At 42.4% G+C, this 13147-nt stretch overlaps 1 protein-coding gene across 1 annotated transcript in view; it reads right to left on the reverse strand.

Annotated features, from left to right (window-relative positions):
• The window catches only part of GTF2F2 (general transcription factor IIF subunit 2), a 79708-nt gene extending 68574 nt beyond the window's left edge, over positions 1 to 11134 (reverse strand). The window contains exons 1-4 of the mRNA XM_030234699.2: positions 10969 to 11134; positions 4484 to 4557; positions 3974 to 3992; positions 3063 to 3207 (exon numbers count right to left, since the gene is read on the reverse strand). Coding sequence (XP_030090559.1) covers positions 3063 to 3207; positions 3974 to 3992; positions 4484 to 4557; positions 10969 to 11034 — 304 coding nt within the window. The 5' untranslated portion in view covers positions 11035 to 11134. The remainder of the gene's footprint in view (positions 1 to 3062; positions 3208 to 3973; positions 3993 to 4483; positions 4558 to 10968) is intronic.
• Between the last annotated feature and the right edge of the window lie 2013 nt (positions 11135 to 13147).

Raw genomic sequence — 13147 nt, forward strand, 5'->3', positions numbered from 1 at the left:
ATCATCTCATCCAACTTTACAGAAATATCTTACACTTTATCTGTGTCTACAGTGTAAAATCTTCTCCTCCACCCATCAGTCCTTTACAGTCTGGGATGCAATTGCCTGCCAAGGTCTGTGTTTTCACAAGTCATATTAGTAGCACATTTTTCCAAAAACCAGTTCAATAAGAAACTTTTATCATTATCTCTAACAAAGCTACAATTTTATTTCTATTAAGATCCAGCAACCCTAAACTATGTGCTGGCAGGAAAATTAAGCAATGGGCAATTGAAGCAGTAAGGAAAGCCATGTATAATCATAATCAGAAAAGTTTGCAGTTAAATGTTTAACAAAAGTGTATTCCCATTCCTTCAATGAGGAAAGAAACTGTTAAATTACAGTATTATCTAATGCTAGGGTGTCTGCCAGCGGGAAGCTCAGAAAAAAAATTTAAGCAAATATACCCTATGTATCAGATCCATGAATTGCCCCTAGATAATTTCTAGCTATATGCAGATATGAAGACTTCATTTTGTTCAATAAGACACATTAGAATATATGCAAAATCTTCTGTTTCTCACCCGCCAAAAACCACAGCTATGACAGCTGATGACAAAGATGAGATAAAACGACTGGAAGCACAAATAGCATTGTAGCATAGCAACTGTTGATGTACATATGGTGATGTTTATGGAACAGAATGTAGTTCATATTTAATGCAGAAATAACACCAAAACCAGCCTAGACAGCAAGACCTAGACAGCAAGAGACAAATGTGCTTTGGATCCCTCTGCAGACATGACAGAAGCCATGCTTCCCACCAGCTTTGCTACACTCATGCTCAAGAACGCCACCACAGGCCTCAGTGATCTGCCCAGTAAGAAGGCAATGCAATGTCCACACGTGCAACAGCCTTGCAAAGGAATTAGGGAGATACTTTGCAACTACCATCTTCAGAGTACTCAGTATTATTCACTGGGGCTATTTCAAATCACAGAAAAAGGAAAAGAAAAGAAAATAAATGGGAGAAATCCCAGACCTAATCCAAGCAGAAGACGCAGCACATGTGAAAGCCAGCACAGACCAGATTTTTAACAGTAGCTGGGAGAGCAGCCACTTTACCAAGCTTCCTCTTAGCTCAGATACACACTGCAGAAGAGGAAGAAACTGCAATCCATTGGACACAATAAATTGCACCTTAGAAGAGCCTACTGCTGTCCATTAAGAAACACAGGACCACCAGAAATGCAGACATTCGCAATGAAAGAACAAAAAGATTTCTTCCAACACTACAAGTAGGAGAAGCACAGCTCAGTTAAGACAAAGCAAAACAAAACCCACAGAAAATCCATTCAAAAGACTAGAAATTACATCATGCAGAAAATATTAAATTACTTGTCAAATTTGATCTTTTTTACTTGCTCTAAATGACCTGATGAGTCAATGTGAAGTGCTGAATTATCCAGAATATATAAACTGCCTACAGCATCTTCCAAGATCATAGCATATTTCAGAAAAGCCATCAAAAAGACAGTCACTCCAACATAAGGATCCCAGGGTTAAAGGACTACACAGGGAACAGACCATAGGACATTCAATGTGCTCAAAAAAAGGGGTGGAGGGGGGAACAAATCACAAACCCACAATGAAAAAAAACCCCACCCTGTACAAAACAAACCCAACTGCTTTACGCCATTTGCTCTGGTTGATTTAAGTCAGTCCTCAATAAGGGTACTGACTGAGAGCAATAGTGCATAAAGCACTTTTTATCCATATTTCATTTGCCTAATTCCTCAACTGCACCCTTCTAGATGACATCTGCAGTTTCATGCCAGCTTAATCTTCGGCCCATGGCTGAAACTGATATATTGCTTGTGTTATGTGGCACAGATTAAAAAAAAAAAAAAAAAAAAGGACAACATGCTTTTCAGAAAAAAACATGCTAATTATAATATGACGACTCACACTGGTCTGTGAACCTAGGAGCAAATGAATTTCAATTTCCTATAACTGCCTTACTGTAGATCGACTGATGTGCAAAGATATGTAAGTTCTCACTGAGTGTTTTATCATGGTCAATATAGTGGGTTTTTTCATGGGGATTTTCTGGCATCCAATACAGTAGCAGCCTTTCCTTCAGTTGGGACATCTGTACAGTCCACCCTTCAGACACCTGTTTTCCCACTAGCCAAAATTCACTTTGAAATTTGCTGAAAATGGACATGGAGTTCAAAACATGCCTACACATTTAAGTATATAAGAGTAACCTCAGAAACACGGTGCTTGTAAGGAAACTGACTGGAATTTGGAATATTTATGTCATGTTCATTTTTCAAAGCAAAAAAATTCAAGCAAGAAAAGCACAGTAAAGAATATTTTCGACTGTGCTGTCACTCTACCAACTTACACATAACAGCAAAAGATTTTAGCTATTTTGCATTTAAATCAGTTTCAGGAAAACTCACTGACTGCATGTTATGCTTGCTAATCTCAAACAAAAACAATTTTGAAAGGGTCTATGCTTATTCAGTGCTTCATCCCAATCATTTCTCATATAACTAACCACCCTTTGCTCCCAGTAAAAATAATAACTTCTACTCAGTAAATCCACGGTCCTCAGATAACTGTTTCTAGTTGCTGGAAAATGCAAAATTTTTAATTGATTAAATGAAAAAAATGAACAGAGGAAAAAAATCAGCATTCTTATAAAATTCTATTCACAGCAGAGACCAATTCAAGGAGAAAAGAACAAATACTAGTTCATACAAAAAATACATGGGAACACAAAGCCATGTTTTTTAAGTCAAAACCCTACAGGAGAATGTATACAATGTACTGCACTCTGTATTGCATTCCACATTCTCCAGCAGACTCAGAGCTGAAATGTACATGATAACCCTGGAGAACTTAAATCAGCTGCTCAATCACACAAGTAAAGAGACAGACACAAAAAAATTACAACAGTGTTATCTACGCAGAAAATACCAAAATCTGACTTACGAGTCTTCTGTCTTTTACAGCACTGAATTATTGAAAGCAGACATACTGGTAAAGTCATAACAACTTTAATTCTAACTTACCTACTGAAGTTTCTGTGAACACTGTTAAGGTCTGTCCTCCCACACTTTGAAGAAGAAATGGATGTTCCCTTGGTGCACTGACTGAAGCAGGCTTTCCTCCAATATCATTGATGCTTGCAAGCTCTTCATTCAAAGTAAATGACACCTAACAGTCATAATTGCCACAGTGTTACCAAACAGATTCAACTGCACTGTTTCCCAAGTTATAGGGAAACAAAAAGAGAGAAAACACAAGTAGTATTATTCTATTTCAAAAATAGAGGGTAATATAAGAGTCCTTCCACACTGATCTCTTGTTGAAATACAGAATTCAAAGCTTTCATGTACTTAATAAAATTTACACAGCTTTCAAAAAGTTGCAAATTACCTCCTCCTGAAGTCAGAGAAAACTTGATTTTAGTTGTTAAAATATATGGCATAATAGGTTTTCAGCCATTGCTCAGTATGAGTGCTGAAAAATGTTTTACACAGCCAGATGAGTTCCAGAAAAAGTGCTGAAGTACCACAACAAGTGTTACTAGCCTGGGGCTCCTGAATTGCATACAGCCCAGAAGAGGTTTAAACACAGCTCCTTTGCCATGCTCACATTGTACACTCAATAGAGAAGCTAAAGAAGCTTGAAGAGGGATACTTCACACCAGCACTGCATGCTTTTCTTGTGCATCCTCCTTGGCCTTTTGTCCTAACACATCTCAAAGTGTCTGAAGAGAAGGTAAATAAAGTGAGGGAACAGAGAGACCTGATTCAAGTCCCACAGGCATCTATGGGCAGAGCTACTAACAGAATTCTCTCCTCCTGATTCTGTGGTACAATGCCTCACTAGAGGTATTACAAAAAATATGTGACATTAGAAACCAGCATGTTCTAAACAGTTTTTAGAATTCAAAATATAAACTTTAGCAATTACTTACTTCCGTTCTTCCTTGATTTCTGAAAAAGAAAATATTTAATATTTAATAAATATATAAATATAAAAAATATTTCATGTTTTCATAGCCTAATTCCTCAAGTTTAGTTTTCCTGATAAAAAAGCAAATTCAAATTCTAGTTTTATTATTCATCTTCACTCCTGAGCTATTCAATTTTTTGTTATGCTGATGCCCAAAAATAAATGGGAAAAGTCAGCATGTGAGAAAAGAAGCAGCAAAATAACATATGCAAATAAAACAAAGTTCTGCAATTAGGTTTCCTTAAACCTAGGAAATCAAACCTCCTGTAATGCAACAGAGTGACTCTCCAGTATAATTCTGTACAATTTATATTCCTAATCACTACACAAGCAAACACTGTTCATGTATCACAGAAAAATGCACACTATTGGCAAGAAAGAGGATTATGTCTTAAAACAGGTACAGCACATTCTTATTTTACACAGGTAACTTCTAAGAAATGCAACCAGTAAATGTAGAGTAAAGGCTTACTTGACAATCCTTAGTTTTCCCACTTCACCTCTTCCTGAAGCTTTACTCCACTGTTGTGACAAGTATTTGGGGACCTAAGAGAAGACAACAGATTTAGAGAAAACCAGATTTTAAAATTCTATACAAACTGTGTAGGAATAAATACTTTAAATACTTTTACCCTGACCACTTCAAAAAAAAGTATGAGCTAAATATAGTAGACAATAGAGAGCCACAGATGGTTTAGGTTGGCAGGGGCCTTAATAGACATCTAGTCCAAATCCCCTGCAATGAGCAAGGACATCTGCAACTAGATCGGTTTGCTGAGAGCTCTACTAAACCTGACCTTGAATGCTTCCAGGGATGTAACATCCACAGCTTGTCCGGGCAACCTGTGCCAGTGCCTCATTATAAAACATCACCCTCACTATAAAACATTTCTTCCTTACACCTAGTCTAAATCCACCCTCCTTTCACTTAAAACATTAATCCTTGTCCAACTGTATAGGCCCTACTAAAAAGTCTGTTCCCATCTTTCTCAGCTGCCCCCTTGAGGCACTGGAAGGCACCTATAAGGTCTCCCGGGAGCCTTTCCCTCTCCAGGTTGAGCAGACCCAGCTCCCTCCTTCTGTCTTCACAGAAGAGGTGCTCCAGCTCTCTGATCATCTTTGTGGTCACCTTTGTACCTGCTACAGCATGTCCACATCCTTCTTAGGCTGGGGGCCCCAGAGCAGGACACAGCAGTCCAGGGGGGGTCTCCCCAGAGCAGAGGGACAGAATCCCCTCCCTTGACACAGTGCCCAGCCTGCTTTTGGCTTTCTGGACAGAATTGGCTTTCTGGGCTGCAAGTGCACATTGCCAGGTCATGTCCAGCCTCTCATCTACCAGCATCCCCTCAGAGCTGCTCTCAGTCCTTTCTTTCCTCCCTATGCAGTGATGCTGGGGGTTACCCCAACTCAAGTGCAGGACTTTGTGCTTGGCCTTGATGAACTTTATGAAGCTCATGCAAGCCCACTTCTCAAGCTGTTATATACATATACATGCATACACAAACACACATATACCAATATGTGTATATATATTCAGTTAGAGCAAAGAGAATAATGTAGCACAGACTAACACCAACGTAGAGTCTCAAATGAGAGAAAAATCTTAGTAACTTCAATCTCAAATATTACTATCCAATCATAAAAGGCAGAAAAAGATCAGCAGCAAATTCTTAAACTAAGGAGTCTCAATATTTTATTGGGTAAAACTATACTTTTAAATATTCATTAGAAATTATCATCTCTCTGGGGAAAAAAAAAATCAACCAATCAATCACAGTGAGGAGAAGTTAGGCAATGTCTGCTGTGAAGAGAAGGCTTAGAGTCGGGGAACCTCAGACATGTTGAGCAGTAGACCACAGCCTACTGTCACTCCTCCAACAGCAGAACCACGTTAGGCAAATCTGCCTCCCATCACTCATTGCCAGCTCTTCACTGCATTGGACAAAGTCTTTGTGCAGCTCGTCAGTATATGGAAAGAGCAGACTGATCTAGCTAGGAGGAATGGGTGACTTCTATGTTTAAGTTGTGCTGATTTTGTGTTTAGCTCCCCAAAACATTTTCCAGAACAGCTGCACAAAGTTGTGATTAGTCCATGGACAGAAACAAGACCTGCATAAATGGAGAATTAAAAGCTGCTGCAGCGCTGTTACTTCACCTACACACCAATTCCTTCAGTTGCAAAGGCTGTGGTATCTGCAGCATCAGGTGACCTGGGCTCAAAATGTACAATAAAGGCCTCTGGCAAGCAGCACACTCCTCAGAACTTTACAGCCATTTTCTTTACTGGCACAGCAAAATTTGTCCTGGCTCACACAGTCCACAGCTACTGAAAAGATCTGTGCCCACGTGGAAAAACAGTGTGAAGCACAGCCAGTAATGAAGAGAAATACACTAAGCTATGCCTGGGGCATTTTCTGTTTCAAGCAGCAAAGAATCACTTTGAAACCTAAATTTCGTATTGCACAGAGTAAAACTAAACCAAGCTGAGGAGAAAAAGAACCTGTTCCAATAACTTACTGACAAAGAATAACCTCCTAACTTCCTAAAGCTCAGATTAAATTAACACTAACTTTGCATTTATCAGTTCCTCAAGAACTCCAGATCTTGGAACTGGTGCTTAGTTAGCACTTAGCTTTAGACTCACAGCACCCCATAAAGTACATATGGAATAACTACAAAATCCAGATACCTCCAACTGCTCAGACAAACTAAATGGTAGTCCAGGTTCCCATAAAGTTCAGACAACTTTGGTCAAAGATACCACAAAAGCACAACAGAAAGCCATGAATTGGCACAATCTATTGATATACGTATTTCCAGTTTTCAAAGTGGTAACTTTCTACAACAGATTCCATGCCAGATCAGATACTGTTTTCTTTCTAAAGTCAAGATAAATGCTATGACATGCTCCAGCTACTCAACAGAAGTATTATTACATGCTTGCACCTAATCTCTATTTATACTGCCAGATAATAAGGTAGATGCACATTCAGTGTGAGTGGACAAGGAGTGAAGGGCTCTTATGGTGTTAAAATCATTGACTTGCTATATAATACATTCAGACTAGGAATTAAGTCAGATTAAGAGGTTGCAGATCAATCATACTGCATAGGAAAGTCTCAAAGAGTGCATTTAATCATCTTTCTGCTGGCCTACCTGCAGTCAAAGGCCATGCAGAGAAAGACAAAGGGTTATGAAGGGCTGTGATCAAAGGATTACTTCCAGCTATCCATAGGTACTTCAGATAAAACCAGGTGCTACTCACAAACCCACATGCGCATGACGTAAACAATCAGGAAAGACTAAATAAAGTCTTAAATTCCATAGACATCTTATTTTGCACCTTTCTTTTAACTTTAACATAATAATTATGGTAAAGAGTCAGTCTTCAAAGTCTTAACAATCCTTGAAAAAACACCCAGAAAACAAGAGCAACCTGTTTTCAGAGGGCAGAAGTTTTACAGATCCCACAGGAGGATTTTGATAACTGCATACACACAGAAAGAGCGACCTGTGGACAGAGTGACTGCCCAACTGAAAGGCAACTGAACACAGCCTTTCAGGCCAAGTGTCATTATTCTGGGATTTGTAGGTAAGAACACTCTTCTCTCCAAAAAAGAAAAAAATGGCAGTTTAACCACTAGAACAAATCTGACGTACTAGGGAGCATCACTTCACGCCCTCTTCCCACTGCTGCTCTCCTCTTGCTACTCACATCACAGCACTGCCCAGGCTGCAGTACACAAGGCACACTACAGTGTAGGACATGAGGGCCCCTGCTCCACTCATCTTTCAGCCTGGGCACAGCTTCCTACCCCCCTTTAGAAGGGAACACACAAGGAGCCCCTCTCTGTAACAAACTACTTCCACTTTTCTGCAAAAAACTAAATTAGCTCTTTCTCTATATAGCAATACATACGCAGTGCATACAACAGAAACTAAGGCTGATGTCAGAGTCTATATTCTTTCAAAATACAAAAAAAATTAAATAAAGATATCCTCTTTCTAGCTATAGAATAATGCAGCAGATTAAATTTAAAAATCTGACCAACACACTCAGAGAACAAGAAAATTAACATTCTAATGGCTAACACTAAATGGGCTTCACTTTACCACAAGTACATACCAAATACTTGTACTATTTCTCTACCTTAGCTTTCACTGAAAACACAGAAATAAAAATCTAGTGGCTTTCTGGATTTGTACTAAAGCAATTCATCTCTTTATGGTACCTCCTTTTACTGCTCATGCTTCTAAAATACTCATCACTACATTTTTTTATTGCCTGTTAAGTAGTCTCTCTGGAATACTTCCTGTGCTAGCACAATGCATGCTAAAAGGAAATCAAATAAGCCAGGGTTTTTATTCCATCAGAGCTGAATGCTCTCTCCCTCAAAGGAAGGATAAATTCATCCTTGTTGTCCTAGCTAGTGAAGATAAAAAGTACAGGTACTATGCACTGGCTTGCCACTGAGTTGGAAGTCCTACTAACAGATGTGGTTGTTTCCAAGCTCAAGTCCAAAGGAAATCAAAGGATAAAATCCTGACTACCCCATGTTATGGTCTATCACTGTTAGCATCTTTTCAATATTTTTTACTATCATTACAATACAAGAAGACAGACATAAGTTCAGAACACATGCATGAAGGACAACATCAACATTTACTTGGAAGAGTAATACTCCAGCTTTCCTTTCAGTCCTTTTTTCTCATTAAACAGTGGCACCAACTGTAAGCACAAATGTGCCTGAAAATTCCTTGCTTCAGGAAACATCAAACTGTATCAGACTAAAGGACAAGCAAGTTCAGTGTCCTGTCTCCAAATGCAGCCAACAGCAGTTACTCCAGGAGGAATATACAAAGAAAATTTATTTCCCCAGTGTGCTCTTCTAATTTCTAGTGTGTTTTAGCAGACATGGGGTTTGGCAACATGTTACTTTTTAATCTCTCAATTCAATTTTCTTGCCTGAGTTTGACTGTGTTTGAACTTCAGTGAAGTTTTGAAATTCAGAACTTCTAACTGCAAGAAGTTCCAAAATTTAACTACACATTGTGCAAAACAGTACCTCAGTACGCTGAGCCCCGCCAATGAACTAATCTGACACACCTCTAATTCTAGTGTTTGAACTGATTCTTTCCTGTTCACCTTTGCCTATTCACTTCTTCCTTATCAACCTGTGACATTACTCATTGCTTCAGATCTCTACAAGTTTTCCAAATTAATCCTCTTGCCAGCCTAAAAGGTAACAAGGCATTTAGGAGTTCTCTCCACAGATCATTCCTTGTTGCTAAGAGCAGACCTGGTGCTCTCCTCTGTACTGTTCCCAGGTCCACTGTACACTTCCCACAGCAGGGGGGATGAGACCATGGCTACACAGAGCATTCCGGACAGAGGCAACGTGATGGTACAGTAATATTTTCTCCTTTGTTTTCTGTGTCTTTTGTAATCATGTCCAACGTTGACTCTGCTCATTTGACATGTTCTTATAGAATTATCTCATTGTACAGAAAAAAAACCACTCCTCCTGAATGACACCAACCAGCAGAAACCCAACTGCTGCATACATATAATTAGAATCGTTTTTCTCTATGCACACCAGACTAGATCATTCAACTCTTAAATTCATCTGCCATTTTATCATCCTGTCACTCAGCAAGTCATGATCTAGTTCTGCAGCTTTCTGCTGCCAGCATTCATTGACAGTGCCCAGGAAAAGCTACTACAATTAGTGCATTTGCACAGTGCTTGTTGTGGCTTTGTGACACCACACACTCAGGCATCAGTACAGAGGAGGAACCCAGATGCAGCAACCTGCCCACCAAAATTTCTGCACAGCAAAGCAAGTCTGAAATCCCCAACCATTTTTAAGGGCCACAGCAAGAAGATTTTGTAGCTGAAGTATGATAGTGTTACACCCCCTCACCGCCCAGAACTAGTATTTGGGTACCACCCTGTGCCCACACAGTCTTTGGAGTTGATGGTCTGAACCTATTCCTAAAGGAGGAATGGGAGGAAGGAACTGCTTCTCCCAAGAGAGAATAAACACAGGTATAGAAAAGGGGGAGCATGCCCAGAGGGGACTCAAAGCAGACAGGGGACACGCTCCCCCATCAGCTTCAAGTTCCTCTTTCAGAAACAATGCTTGGTATTGGCAACAAAATGTCTTGACAGCAAAGACACTGACTCCAGGGAACAGAGTAGTGCCAGCCTGTTAGCGGTGGCACCATACGGAGTGTGGCCCTGCACCAAACAGGTTTGATTTGACACCCTCAGTACCTTTTCACAGCCCCTCCAGTAGAGCTGTATTTCACTAGCACCTAAGGGAGCTGTAATGGCAAGATACCAGCGTTTACTTTCCTTGTTGGATGTGGACAGATTTTTTATCAGGATGTGATCTGAGCACACTCTAAACTTTTTCCAACTCTCAAAGTTTAGGGGAAATAAAAGTTACACGGCCATGTTTGTTGCTCATCACAAACCACTAGCAAGGAGAAGGAAAATATGTTTTACTGTGACGGTGGAGAGAGATTGGCACAGTCTGCCCAGAGAAGCTGCAGACGCCCCATCCCTGGAAATGTTCAAAGCCAGGCCGGATAAGGCCTTGAGCAACCTGGTCTACTGGGAGATGTCCCTGCCCACGGCAAGGGGGGTTGGACTGAATGATCTTTAAGGTTCATTCCAAGCCCTCAACATTCTGATTCTGTGATAGCTCCCCGGCAGCCCAACTTTCCCTGCGGTGTCTCCTTTACTTAGCAGGCGTCCGGGCCCAACCCCGCGCTGTCCCCGAGGAGGGGAACAGGCACAGTGGCTGTCCCGGGCCACGGGGCGAGCCCGACGCGGGCAACCCCGGCCGCACGGCGCCCACCCCGGGCACGGCGGGGCGGGGACGAACGGAGGCACCCGGCTGCCACAGGCCGCGCTGGGCCGGGCCCAGGGCCGCGGCGGCGGCTCCTCACCTTCACCAGCCACATGCCCGTGTTCTGCTTAGCGCCGGTGAGGTCCAGCTCGCCCTTGTCGCTCATGGCGGGGCAGCGGCCGGGCCAGGCCGGGCGACGGACGAGACGAGAGGCGGCGAGCGCGGCAGCGGAGCGCACCCGGCACACGGCGGCCCGTGAGGGACAAACCTCCTCCGCTCGCACTGCACGGCGGGGCGGGCCCTCGCTGAGTCAGGGCCGCGGGTTCGAGTCCCCGCCCTGGCGGGGCCGTGGGAAGGGGCGGGAATCCGTGGTGGCCGCAGGAAGTTCCAGTGTCACAGGATATCCTGGGTTCGAAGTCGCCCATAAGGACCGTCGCATCCAGCTCCCGGCCCTGCACAGGACATCCCCAAGCGTCACACCATGTGCCTGAGAGCATTGTCCAAGTGCTTCTTGAGCTCTGTCAGGCTTAGTGTTGTGCCCGCTCCCGTGGGGAGCTGTTCCAGTGCCCAGCCACCCTCTGGGTGAAGAACCTTTACCTGATATCCAACCCGAACCTCCCTGACACAATTTCAGGCTGTTCCCTCCAGAATGGTCATGAGAGAAAAGACATCGCTGTCTGCCCCTCCTTTTCCCCTCAGGAGGAAGCTGTAATTGCAGTGGGCGCTCCCCTCCGTCTCCTCCAGGCTGAACAGACCAAGGAAGCTCAGCTGCTCCTCATACGGCTTCCCTTCAAGACCCTTCCCCATCATTGCCCTCCTTAGTCCGCTCTCAGCAGCTCAATGTCTTTCTTACACTGTGGCACCCAAGACTGCACACAGGATACGAGGTGAGGCAGCACCAGAGCAAAACAGAAGTTATTCCCTCCCGGTACCAGAAGAGTTATCCAAGCATGCTGAAGAAAGACAACAGCATGTAAATGATCTAGGGGAACTGGAGGAGAAGCCTGGAGAGAGGAGGCGTTACCATGACAGTGCCCTTCTTTTTGGGAGGGAAATGCTGGCCAGAGGAGCAGCTCCTGTGAAAGGGATCAGAGCATCATGGTGTGCCCAAAGGCCACAAAAGTGAGGAAAACATAACTGGTGAATCCCTTCCTGGAAATAAAAAGTAGCTTCCCAGAAAGGGAACTCACAAGGAAGAGTTGGAACAGGCTGTCCGAAGACAGGAGGGCATCTCAGACACTGAAAATGTCAGGAGAGAGAAAGCACCTGCCCATCCTACTTTGAGATGGGGGTGTTTGGCTTAGAAAAACCTAAAGTCCTTATTTTACAGCTATCTCTATCCCTGGGGAAGTTTTCCCCTTTTGCAGTTTAACTTTGTCATCTACCTTCTATCCACTATGGGCACAAGAAAGGCTTGGACACGCTGGAGACACTGGCATAGGTTGCCCAGAGAAGTTGTGGATGCCCCATTCTGGCAGTGTTCAAGGCCAGGTTTACCAGGGCTCTAAGCAACCTGGTCTGATGGAAGGTGTCCCTCTCCACTGCGGGGGGTTTGAACTAGGTGTTCTTTAAGGTCCTTTCCAATCCAAACCACTCTATGATTCTATGACATGGAGTGCATTTTATTCTCTTCCTCTCTACTTTATCCTATTACTTAGATGTAGCCCTTTGATTTGCCTCCTCTCATACTAAATAACTTCCATTTGTTCAATTCTGTCTCATAGGTCTATTTTCTAGACCTCTGGCTATGTCCACTGCTCTCTGAATTCCCCCCAGTACAAGTTTACATCCTCTTTGAAGCCTGGTTGCTCAACACTGAAGGTTATACTCCATCTGAGTCTGTACCAGAAGCAAGCAGTGGGTTTTTTCTGGTACAATATGCAAGAAATTGCTCATCTGGCTCACAAAAAATGATCTCAGTATTATATCTCAGATATGAGAGTTTGCCTTTCTAATTATAGGCAATCATCTAGGTAACCAAGGAGGACATTTTTTAATGTATCTGAAGCAATAATGGCTAACACTGAACTATTATATTGACTAGGGCTAGTTACATTTTTAAATTGCTTTTGTTTTTCCATTGGAACTGTGTTTGTCTGCAGAACTCAGCTAGGAGGGTGGATAGGTCATAGGTCTTATATTGTTAGTCGACTTCCACTGAAAATTCAGTTTTTTTTGAAACAACCTTACATAGACCTACTAGAGGCTCCTCAGATGCTAGTAAAAATGGACCTGAGTGCATCTCAACAGTAGTAAGACCAGCCCCATTTTCTGGAACT

Source organism: Serinus canaria, chromosome 1 (assembly GCF_022539315.1).
Source record: "Serinus canaria isolate serCan28SL12 chromosome 1, serCan2020, whole genome shotgun sequence".
Taxonomy (NCBI): Eukaryota; Metazoa; Chordata; class Aves; order Passeriformes; family Fringillidae; genus Serinus; species Serinus canaria.